The sequence below is a fragment of the Perca fluviatilis genome, chromosome 20, assembly GCF_010015445.1.
Source record: "Perca fluviatilis chromosome 20, GENO_Pfluv_1.0, whole genome shotgun sequence".
NCBI classification, from domain to species: domain Eukaryota; kingdom Metazoa; phylum Chordata; class Actinopteri; order Perciformes; family Percidae; genus Perca; species Perca fluviatilis.
Window position 1 is genome coordinate 21,236,193 of NC_053131.1, and position 11,477 is coordinate 21,247,669.

At 42.8% G+C, this 11,477-nt stretch overlaps 1 protein-coding gene across 10 annotated transcripts in view; it reads left to right on the forward strand.

Moving 5' to 3' along the window:
• Positions 1 to 4,730, forward strand: part of esrrb (estrogen-related receptor beta) — a 48,108-nt gene extending 43,378 nt beyond the window's left edge. For all 10 annotated transcript variants that reach the window (XM_039785960.1, XM_039785961.1, XM_039785962.1 and 7 more), the window contains one exon: positions 1,461 to 4,730. In XM_039785960.1, the coding sequence (XP_039641894.1) occupies positions 1,461 to 1,705 (245 nt within the window). In that variant the 3' untranslated portion in view covers positions 1,706 to 4,730. The remainder of the gene's footprint in view (positions 1 to 1,460) is intronic.
• The last annotated feature ends 6,747 nt before the right edge of the window (positions 4,731 to 11,477 follow it).

An 11,477-nucleotide genomic window follows, 5' to 3' on the forward strand; every position in this document is an offset into this window, starting at 1 on the left:
CCTCGCTGCAAAACATTCAATTATTGTAGGTTCAAATAAGGTTTATTGCTAAAACATGTTTGTGAGCATGGAAAATAGAAGAAAATATGACTTTTGATTTGTAAAAATGCAGCATGTTGTGAATCCAGCCTCTGTGAAAAGAACAAGAGATAATTATGTTACACCACATCCTCATCTGAGATTTCTTTTTTTTTTTCTTTTTTGCCTTTTGTTCTTCCATCCTCCCCCTCTCACCTCCCTCCCTCCCACATTCACTTTACAAAACGACCTACTTAATTTTACCACTGTGGATTTGAAAACCGTCAGGGTGAGAAATGTCTCAAGGTCTTGGGAATACAGTTGTTCCAGTCAATGAATTTGGGGCGAAGTCTGAAATCTGTTTTGCCTTTTATTGTCCCGTGTGGTAAAATATGCACCGCCAAGGTGAGACGAGTCAGGCAGCCAATGACATGCCGCCACCTGAGTGCCAGACACCGGTTAACCAGTGAGAGATACCACGACCCCGAACTGTCCCTGAGAGGGGCTGGGAGATAGAAACTGAGGCAGAAAAGGGCGAGAATGAGAGGGGAGTGGTGTAACATGATGTTGTACAGAAGGATCTGTAAAAAAACAGTGGCAGTATAGGAGCAAAGAACACCAGAGAGAAGCCAGACTGAAACTGTAGACTGCTCTAAAACTGGTCAGGAGGTGGGAAAGAGATCTGGGATCACTGTAACTGAGTGTGTCACAGTCTTTGTTCAGTACAATATAGAAATAAAGTCAAATAACAGAACATTTACAGGAAAATCTAAATGTTTGTTTTTAACTGCTATATGAGTTGTTGCGTGTAGCTGTAAAATAACCCCATTAGTGTTTGTTTTCCCTCCACTCTGATGGTCAGAAACTCCTTTGAGAGAGAAGGAAAAAAATTAATTGAAAGGAAGTGTTGTATTCATCTCAGGCTTGTTTATTGCTTCCAATTCTCTAATGGAGCCCCTTTTTTCCATTGTTGTTTTTTTTCTGTAAACAATCAGTCCTTTGGAACAGTGAGGTGTTTAATCTGTGTACTCGCTCAGAAAAGATTGGGTGCTATTCATGCCATTGTTACTGGAGGAAAACATTGATTTTCAGTCTCTCTGGTCAAGGGCCGTATGAATAGCCCGCCCAGTCCACCAAAGACTAAATAAATGAAATAAAGCAGATGTTGTATTTTTGTTTAGTTTTTTATGATCTATTCTTTATCTTGTCAAGGTGTGAGTTATAATGATAATGTGTTCCCTACCTTACTGCTCCTGGCAGAGCAGTAAAGATCAATCATGAGATTTAATTTAGTTTTAGAAAAATCCATTTCCCATCACTCCTGTTATATTACCAGTGTCTCAAAGTGCAAACTACATTTCTTACAAGTTACTATTTTTCCTCTTGTCAAATTTGAAAATCCATCAGTCTTCATGCTCCTTTCTCTGCTCTCGTCCCATCAGACTCCATGCACATAGAGGACATGGAGGCGGTCCAGAAGCTTCAGGACGCTCTCCACGAGGCCCTGCAGGACTACGAGAGCAGCCAGCACCAGGAGGACCCGAGGCGGGCAGGCAAGCTGCTCATGACCCTGCCTCTGCTGCGGCAGACGGCCACCAAGGCGGTGCAGCACTTTTACAGCATCAAGGTGCAGGGAAAGGTGCCCATGCACAAACTCTTCTTGGAGATGCTGGAGGCCAAGGTCTGATCGGAGGGTGGCTTATTGGCCACAGCAACGGCGGAGGGCTGCATTAGTGATACAGAAAGTGACTTGAACCAAGGCTGAGGGTACGCAGGAGAAGGAGACCCCCACTGACTGTGCTAGGCAGGAGAGGGACTGAACTCTCTCACTCCTCCTCCTGGAACCCTGGGACACTAAATAAAAAAGAACAAATGCAAAACTTGGTTATTAGTATAAATATAAAAATGATGCAGATTAATTTAAAATATATAAGAAATACTATGTACAGTAATAATTTTTTTGGTTTTTGTTAATCGTCAGTGGTCATGCTGTAAATGAAGAAGGACCCCTCTGCCCCTCAGCATCTTCAGAATAAGTAGTTGCCTGTCCTTAATAACAAGAGGTTACTTTTTTCAGAGAACTAAAGGTTCCTTAAATTTGTTCTGAAGACAGCAGAGGTGTCAACAACCATAAACAGTCTCACAGTTATGTTTTTCCTGGACTTGACCAGGACATGTATATATTTATTAATGGAAGACTGAGTGTACAGTTTAAAGTCTGGTAAACTTGGTGGCCATTTTCTCTTGTTCTCTTCCTGGAAAAAAAAATGAACTAAAATTGTTACCTAAATGTGAACTCTTATCAGTTTAAATGTCCTTGGATATACCTCTCCAGAGCAGTAAACCGTGTGATCTTTGTGGATCTGTCTCAGACTGGAAGACTTGCTGGTCCCGTGTTTAACCAAACTAGCATAGGCAGGTACAATTAGTCAGTTGTCTTATTCTGTAGTAACTCAGCAATAAAGGGAGCTGTGGGGAAACCAGGCTTAACCTTCTATCTTTCATGTGCTTTTCAATGCTGCTGTTGTTTAGAAGACCATGCCTGTGTATCTCAGTTCCCACCAGTGGGACACACCACTGCACGCTAGTGTTCCTCCTCTCCTTGTAGTGGTTTGTGTCGGTGCTGTTCATGTAACCCATTGAACCCCAAATTTGGTCATTGTTTAAGCCCATGGAAATTGCCACTTGGCATGCAAATAGATGACCTGATTCGGGCTAGGTGAAAGATAATCAGCGTGTTTGGTGTGGCAGTATCAAAGGATTTATGCAGAGTGGCAGAAGTCCAGGAGATTCCTTGTTCAAACAATCAGAGGCCCATATGTCAACCACTCTATTTTGGGCCCCTTTAAACCCATGGCAGAGTCATCCCACACACAGGGAGCAAGGTGCCCAGCATCTGCTCTCACCATTTAAGACACCTCCTCGTCTTTTAATAGCTGTGCCTGCATTTATAGAGCTTTGACCAAACAGAGGTAAATGGCAGGTGCAGAGCGGGAGTGGTGGCACTTAACACTGGGTTTATTTTTAACCTAGCAGGAGGTTGTCTGCCCGGCCTCCCTCCAGGAGTACAGTCGACTCGAGGAACACTTCTTCTTGACCTCATGTTGACACAGGCTAGTGCGGAGTAACACCCTTCCCACCGGCCAAGAAGCAGGCAGGCATCTGTGAGGAGACCTCCGGATGCCCAAGCGTGCACGTGTGCATAGCTTTGCAAGAAACAAAGTGTTAGCACGCTCCTAAGTGTAACAGCAACCCAACAGTGTGTCAGTACAAGGTGTGATCTTTGGTGGGAGAGAGAGACCTCATGCTCCCTTCTCCCTGTGTTCAGCTACATGTCCGTTACGCTGGGTGTGAGTATTACTGTAGTCCAGTCCAGCAGACTCGTGCCACTCTTCTCCATATGAGAGAGAATGTGTTGGAAGTGAATGCTTATACTACTGAAGGATTTTATGTGATGTGATAAATTGTGGCACTGTCACAATAATATGATACTGTGATCAAAGGAATCCGTGACATTGCAGTAGGGTAGAGTTGTCGCCATGCTTTGCGATATCAGTGGCTAGCACTGATCCAGCGACCGGCATGCCTTTTATACAGCAGCCTTATTGGCCACATAAGGGAGGAAGACTACCCACTCCAGCACCCAATCAACCCCAACTTAACCCCAACTAGCCGCTGTCCAGTTAGCAAGCTCCACAGTAAAGGGTGACAATATAACTTGAGTTATTTTACTGTTGGGCAATGCAACAGGGACCAATTCTGACTGGAACCATGCTAAAAGCATGCTTTTACTTAGATTTGGAAGAATGTGTATGCTTTAAGTGACATATTCTAAATCCCTCTAATCAGAAACATGTAACCTGTATAGCAGAAGAACTATATTTGATTTGCTCCACTGATAAAATAATTTTGTGCTTGTTTCAATAAAAGTGCCGTATAAATGAAAACTTTTGCAGAAAATCTTTACAACTAGAATTTTGTAGTGGCCCAAAATGATCAGCCATAAGAATCATAATAATGGGAGTCCTCTCATCTCCCTTTTTCTTTTTACCTTGCAATATGCCACTGTGTTAAGTAAAAGAGAACATGTCTTACATTACAAGCTGTGTCTAAGTGTGTAAATATATCAGCGTCAATACAGTAGGTTGCCGAAATACCATTGAAAATAAAGTATGCAGCGCCCTGCTGACTACTACCTCATTATCATATTGTCAATATTTCTCTGATTCAACACTTTCTGCTCTTTATCATCCTCACATGTCTGTGACATACCTGAGCCATCCATGTTTTTTATTGAAAATTGTTTTTCTCCCTCAGTGCTCCTACCAAAATAGGCTATTTGTAATTGTAGTTACTGATCTTCTCTTCCCACTTATTCTTCATAGATCTGTTTGTAAAGGTAAAGCATGCTTCACGTTGACCACACGACTTGGCCATCAGTGGGTGTGACCCCCATTTTGGTTACTAAGCAGGTATGCGTTTTTATGAACATCAATGTGTCAGAATTGGTCCCTTAATGACAAATTGCAGACGGGGGCAGGTAACTGATTTCCTGCTTCTGTGCTATGAGTATTTATGGTGTGAAATATATCATTTGGCAATGGTGTACATTGATATCTGATCGTTGAATCACCAATATCTGTGTAACTTTTACGTTTTGATTTTCAAAAAGGTAAAGGATCAATGAATTAAATACTACCTGAACTCTGTGATTCTTTTGTGTTTGAACTTAAAATCTGTTGTCAAGCAAAATACTAAGATGAAAAGTTGTATATATGATATTCAACCAGTACGAGCCAATAATGTTTAAGGTAACAGCTTTTAAAAAAGACATTAGCGTCTCGGTGAGGTTGCTAACGTCAACATGCTAACACAATGACAAAGCTAACATGCAGACGTTTAGTAGGTATAGTGTTTACCGTGTTCCCCATCTAAGTTTAGCATTTTAGCATGCTAACAATTGCTAATTTTTTTTTTTTTACAATTGCTAATTAATACAGTAGCTAAGGTTGATGGGAAGCCATTAGTTTATCTGGTATTTGGTCTTAAACTAAAGTATTGGGCAAATTGAAATGTTGACATGATGAAGGTGCTAGAGGGAAAGTTAAGGAATCGTCAAGGTATTACAGTTCATCCTGAGGGGAACATGAGATGATATGTAGCCTACCAAATTTCCTGGCAATCCATCAAATCACTTTTTGATATGTCAATAAAAACAAAAAAATGTAAATCTCATAGTGGCACTAGAGGACAAGACAGAGGATCACCAAAGTCATTTAGATACATCATCTGGGCACCGTGATTCACTGTACAAAATGTCCATCCATCCAATGGTTTTTGAGATATTTCAATCTAAACCAAAGTGATGGTCAGAAAACACTCTCTTTACTGTGTTTACCATCAGTATAGTGTTTCTACTTAGCCATTCACCCAGTAGAGCAACCCTTACTCTCACCTTGCCCTCTGCTCAGTGTGTTTACCCATTCTACTATTGCCAGTCAAAACAACACACACACACACACACACCACACACAACAACACCCACACACACACACACACACACACACACACACACACACACACACACACACACACACACACACACACACACACACACACACACACACACACACACACACACACACACACTGAGCAGCATGGTGGCCCAATAGTTAGCACTGTGGCCTCACAGCAAGAAGGTTCTGGGTTTGAATCCAGGTCGTTCCGGGCCTTTCTGTGTGGAGTTTGTATTTTCTCCCCATGTTTGCGTGGGTTTCCTCCTGCCATCAAAAAACATGTACTAGGTTCTCCAGTCAGTGCCCTTGATCAAGGCACTTTCTCAGATCTGGAGTTGGTCCCTGGGCGCTGTAAATGGCTGCCCACTGCTCCCTTGAGGGATGGGTTAAATGCAGAGAATGAATTCCTCTACATGTATGTGTATGTGACAATAAAGTACCTTTACCTTTACTGACTGGGAGTTCAGCAATGGGACAGAACAAAGAGCTGATCGGAGCTCCCAGCAGAACACAGATGGGTGGCAGTAAGCAAGGCAAGCCAGTCAGAGATTCACACAGGCCACCCAACCATCCAGCCATCAACCGCAGCCACTGCAGGGCCAGTAGCTGTTGAAAATGGATCCGTCACAGGAAACAGGCAGACAGACATGCTAACGCTGATGGAGGTGGGGGAGTGAGGGGCTGCAGCTCCATTATTTCAGGAAGCTGATATTCCAGGGAGTTAAAGTATTCCCTTCTCTATATAATTATAAGAGCCAATTTCCCTTTTTGAAATAATGTCTTGCTAACCAATTAATTGTAATAATCCTCTTTGTGGAAACAATGGCATCATAAGACAAGATGGGAAAAAAGAAGATCTGGAGCCCCACACAAATATAATGTAGAGCACAGTTGCCAGGTGCTGTATTTTTAAAAGCAATGTGCTCCTCGTTTCTCATGCAAATCATCCGGTTGGACCGGATATCGCCATCAATACGTTTCCCACAGATACAGTAGCAAGGCAATCATTTACCTCCATTGACAGGTCAAAACACCTTTCATTAGAGTTACGAGACATCTCATCAAGATGCGGCCCTGCTTGCAGCTGTATGACTGCTGTGTATTGCTTAAGTGTGTTTCATTATTCCCAAAGCAACGTTGATGATGGTGAGGGAAAGGATTACACGTCAGGGTGAGTGATTGGGTTTGAACAGAGCTGCTGCATACACTTTGTATCAACCCAGGGCTCAAATTACACTTAGGCTGAAAACGGAGCACGCAAATGCCCAGGAGAGCTTGTGGCACAGAAATGAAGAGTGGGGCCACCATCTCTCTCTCTCTCTCTCTCTCTCTCTCTCTCTCTCTCTCTCTCTCTCTCTCTCTCTCTCTCTCTCTCTCTCTCTGTCAGTTTCTCTCTCTCTCACACACGCACACACACACTTTTCATCTCTTTCCTTTGTCAAATTTTCTTTTGACCCCTCCTTCCTCTCACTTTTCCTCCCCACACTCTTCCTTGTTTTTGAGTCACAACCATCCTTTATGGGCATTCTTATTGTTCCCCTGATTCTGTTATGTGTATTTATTGCTCCATTTGTGAAATTGGAGGCACCGGCCGACAAGCCTATTACTATTCAATAACAGGAGCTGGGCATTTTCACAACCGTGGGCTATCAATGTCCCAGACAACGTTACGTCACATCAATTTCAAACAACAGACCGATTGCTATTTGTTGTTGTGTATATTGGAGGAGAAATTTCACCCATCTCCACAGAGGAAACTGCGAGTGTGAGCAGTCAACAACGCGTCTGATCTTCAACAAAAGGACAATGTAACTGGCTCAAGAGTAGATCTATTTCCTAATAGATCCTGCTTACTGCTGTCCTGTACCTGTCCCACTAGCGGTATCTGAGCCATGCATACTCACACCTCTGACCCTGCCCAAGACTCCCTTTGGCTGATCAATAGGCTGTCAAAGTGCCTAGCAGGCACACAGGCTGGGGCCATCTGAGATTTCGCCCTCTCATTGTCCATCTTCACTGTTTTAAGTGCATTTATCAGGTTACACGCCTGCTCTGCTCACCACTTAATGCATGGCTGAGCTGCTGTCCTAAAAAACCTAGTGGCCATCAGTGGACCTTTGTCCCAGTTTGTCAAATTACTCTGGTTACATGTTTCATCAGACCATTATGCAATCACACAGTGAAAGGCGAGACTTTGGGCATAAGTGCAGTTTAAACACTCATTTTCTTATCTAATATCAATATCCTGTAGGTGTCAGATAAAAATCTATGGCAAAGAAATGAAATGAAATAATCAGGTCAATAAGTTTCTGGGCCAAACTGTGGTTCTGGTCCTTCAGAAGGAGCTGCATGAAAAAAACTTCACTGTTGCTGATATAAGAAATTAAGCAAACCCACAAAATCCCCCTGAGAACAAGTCCCAAAGGATACAGAAAGGCGCACCACCAGGGGGCCGCCAGTGCACACAGGATGCCTGTTAGGTTGAGAGCACACTGACCCTCCAGCCAGCACCGCAGAGAAAATACTGCTTTTACCTAGTTGTTCCCTAACGCTTGAACATTGCAGGAACACAAGCGCTGTGAGAGAGCAGTGGGCAGGTAATAAACTGCACACACACAAGATAACTGCATGTGAAGGCTTTTCTTCCTTCATTTGAGATTTATTTGCCCAACTGTATCTTTATCTGTGCTGCTCACTGATATGGAGCTGTGGGGGAGCAGAAATATTTCCAACTATCTGCTGAATGTATCTCCCTCCACCCAAGGAAAACACTGTTGTGGGATGTGGGGGGGCTCTTCTTCCCTACTGTTTTATTGCCTCTGCCATGTATTCACGCGTTCTTATGGGCTTTTCCAATTTAACCACTGGTTTGGAAATAATGAAGGGAGATAAGGAACATTGATAAGCATGGATACGTCCATCAAATAGAGAAAAACTCACACAGGGTTTTGTATGTGCTCACTTCACAGGCGTTTAACACAATTACCCTGTTAATACTGAGGGTCAGGCCTGTATTTTGAATTAAATGAAGACATTTGTTTCATCTGAGCGTACAGGTGTGGTTGTTCAAATTTTCTGGACATGTTTGGAAATATTAAAACTGAAAACAAATATTAGAATTGTTTATATTCATAGGTTCATTTTCCTTTTTTTTCTACCAAATATACATATTGGTTTTAGTTTTCTTATTAATCCTACATTTATTACGTGGCAAAATATCCCGACCATGACTTCAAAATTAGCTGTGATTTAGGCAAAAAGACATATTTTGTCATGCGTCATTTGCCAATCTGTGCTATCTTGTTGGTACCGTGGATCCCAGGATTTCCTGGGAGTCCAAGGGAGCAGCAAGGAAATGGTCAGGCGCAACTCCTGAGGGAAGCCACGGATGGGCCTGACCTTTTCGGCATGTCAAGCAAAGGTTAGAAATCTCCACTGGCCTTAAAGCAAATGCACTTGTTTGCCATAATGGAGGAGGCCCCTGCCTTTTTCAGCCAGAGACCAGGTCTGGTCCCGAGAGAGTTCCCTTTGATGGAATTCTCTCTGCACACATACACACACACGCACACGCACACGCACACACACACACACACACACGCGCACACACACACACACACACACACACACACACACACACACTGTCTCTATCGCTGCCCGCTTGGCTGTATAATTAAGTTCAAGTAGGTGTCAGGCTTTCTTGTATCAAACCAACCAAACTCCATCATGTTTATAATAATAAATTACATGAAGAATTTCAGGTCATAAAATGCACTGCATCATCTTCTTTATTGTGATCATCCTTGTTTCTATTTTCATGCTATTTGCATTTCAGAAAAAATAAAGGAGTTCAGTCAACAGCATGACAAGACCGCACGTGACGTGAGAAATAGATCCGTGATCAACCACCTAAGACCCTAGCAAGGAAATCACCCATCCCTTATCCTCTTACGAGATAGACTGTAGAAATCTCATAAATATTGGCAAGACACTCTGTCTGGGGCCTATAGACATATTGTACATCGTATAACACATATGACTGCTCGTAATTCACACATTTATATTCATAAACGTGATTTTGTATTTAAAATATTACTCATAAAGCATGATATATGGAAATTGACAGATCATATGTGATTCCTGAATTAAATATCATATAGATCACATGTTTTATGTCCTTTTCTCTCCTCTCTCCTCGCCTGAGAAAGGAGCCTTGACCATGCAGGTAATTTACAGTGTTATGGGATGAGTGCAAAACATGCTGTAAATAAATAAGAGTCGACCCATTTAATTTTAGGACGGGGAGGGGTTGTTATACCCCACCCCGCTACCCCTTTGAAACGGTGATGTCCCATCACTGGGTGCATCTGTATATCACCCTGAGAAGAGGGGAAAGCAAATGGGGCAGCAAGCCCCACTATGCAGTCCATTTGCTAATTTCAATATGGTGTCCGTCTGTGTGGGTATGGCCTTGGGCACAGTAGCAACCCCCCTCTTAGTTCACCACCGCTCCCCCCCTTGTCTCTCTCCTGTGTGTCCTTTTGACCTTGCACTCAATCACAAACACACATACACACGTATTGACTCCATAAGAAACTATACACAAATCACATCTGCTTTCCATCCCTTGATATGCCTCTGTTTTTAGTCCACACACAGAGAACTCTTAGATAAATTTGATCTCACACAATCGTACAAATGTATTCATTTCAGTGTCCAGTCATCTTCCTTTGTAGTGTCACTCGTGCAAAATGCAGTCACCCAAAGTGCCTCTCACATTGTCAGTCCACACCAGACATAAAGGTTGCCTCTGTCGATGCCTGACAAGCATCAATACCTTCAGTGTACAGCTGCAGACCTCTTCCTATTGTCTTTGTGCAGTAAAAGCTCACATATCGGCAGGCATTTTAGGACACTTTTCAGTGGAATTAACACTGTCAATAAGCACAGTCAGAGGATGGATTATTTTAGAAATCCCAATAACGACACCCAAGGTGTGTGTGTGTGTGTGTGCGTGCGTGCATGCGTGTGTGTGTGTGTGTGTGAGTGTGTGTGTGTGAGTGTGTGTGTTCCATTGCTTGTCTCTTGGCCCCAGCAGCACTGAGATACACTGCATATGACCGCGTTTGAATTGCTGTGATTTGCTCAATAACTCTCTACAGTGATATGGCTATGATCATTGCCCAGCTGTACAGTATAATATCAAATGAGCAAATTAAGTGCACCCGCCCACCTTCAGCTAAAGACCCTTATCACAAACTTTGAAGAACTATTAAAAAAATAAATATATATATATATATTATATATTTATATTATCCTTTGAAAAAAACAAAGAAGCAAGCAACTTTATTTCCTCCCCATGCTGCACTCTTTGATCATATAACGCTGTCATTGTTTTGTCCTCACTGCCCAGCAGGTCTGACTGGCTGCTGTTTAAAGGTTTACTGGCCCATGAATCGTGATTAAAACATCTCCCGTGAAAATGTTTTACGGATGCCTATCCCCAACCCTCTAACACATGTGTGTATATGTCTCATCTCACCCTCCCGACTCATTTCATCTCTGTATTTGTGTGTGTGTGTGTGTGTGTGTGTGTGTGTGTGTGTGTGTGTGTGTGTGTGTGTGTGTGTGTGTGTGTGTGTGTGTGTGTGTGTGGGCGGGCGTGCGTGCCTGCATGCGTGCGTGTGTGTGAGAGAGAGAGGGATAGGTGTTAGAGCAGAAACAGAGGGAATATTACACAATCCTCTGTGCATTATTGTAATTAGATTTCCCAGGATAGCTCAATTAAGTCATACTGCTCCGGGGACCCGTGGTTTGTGGTTTGACACTCACTCACAAGGGGTCCAGTGTGTTAAGTAAGGCAGAGAAACACAACTGTTAAAATGGTCACTTTATCTTTTGAAGACAAAGTTAGATATATTTCAACATTTCTCCCTCAACAAGGCA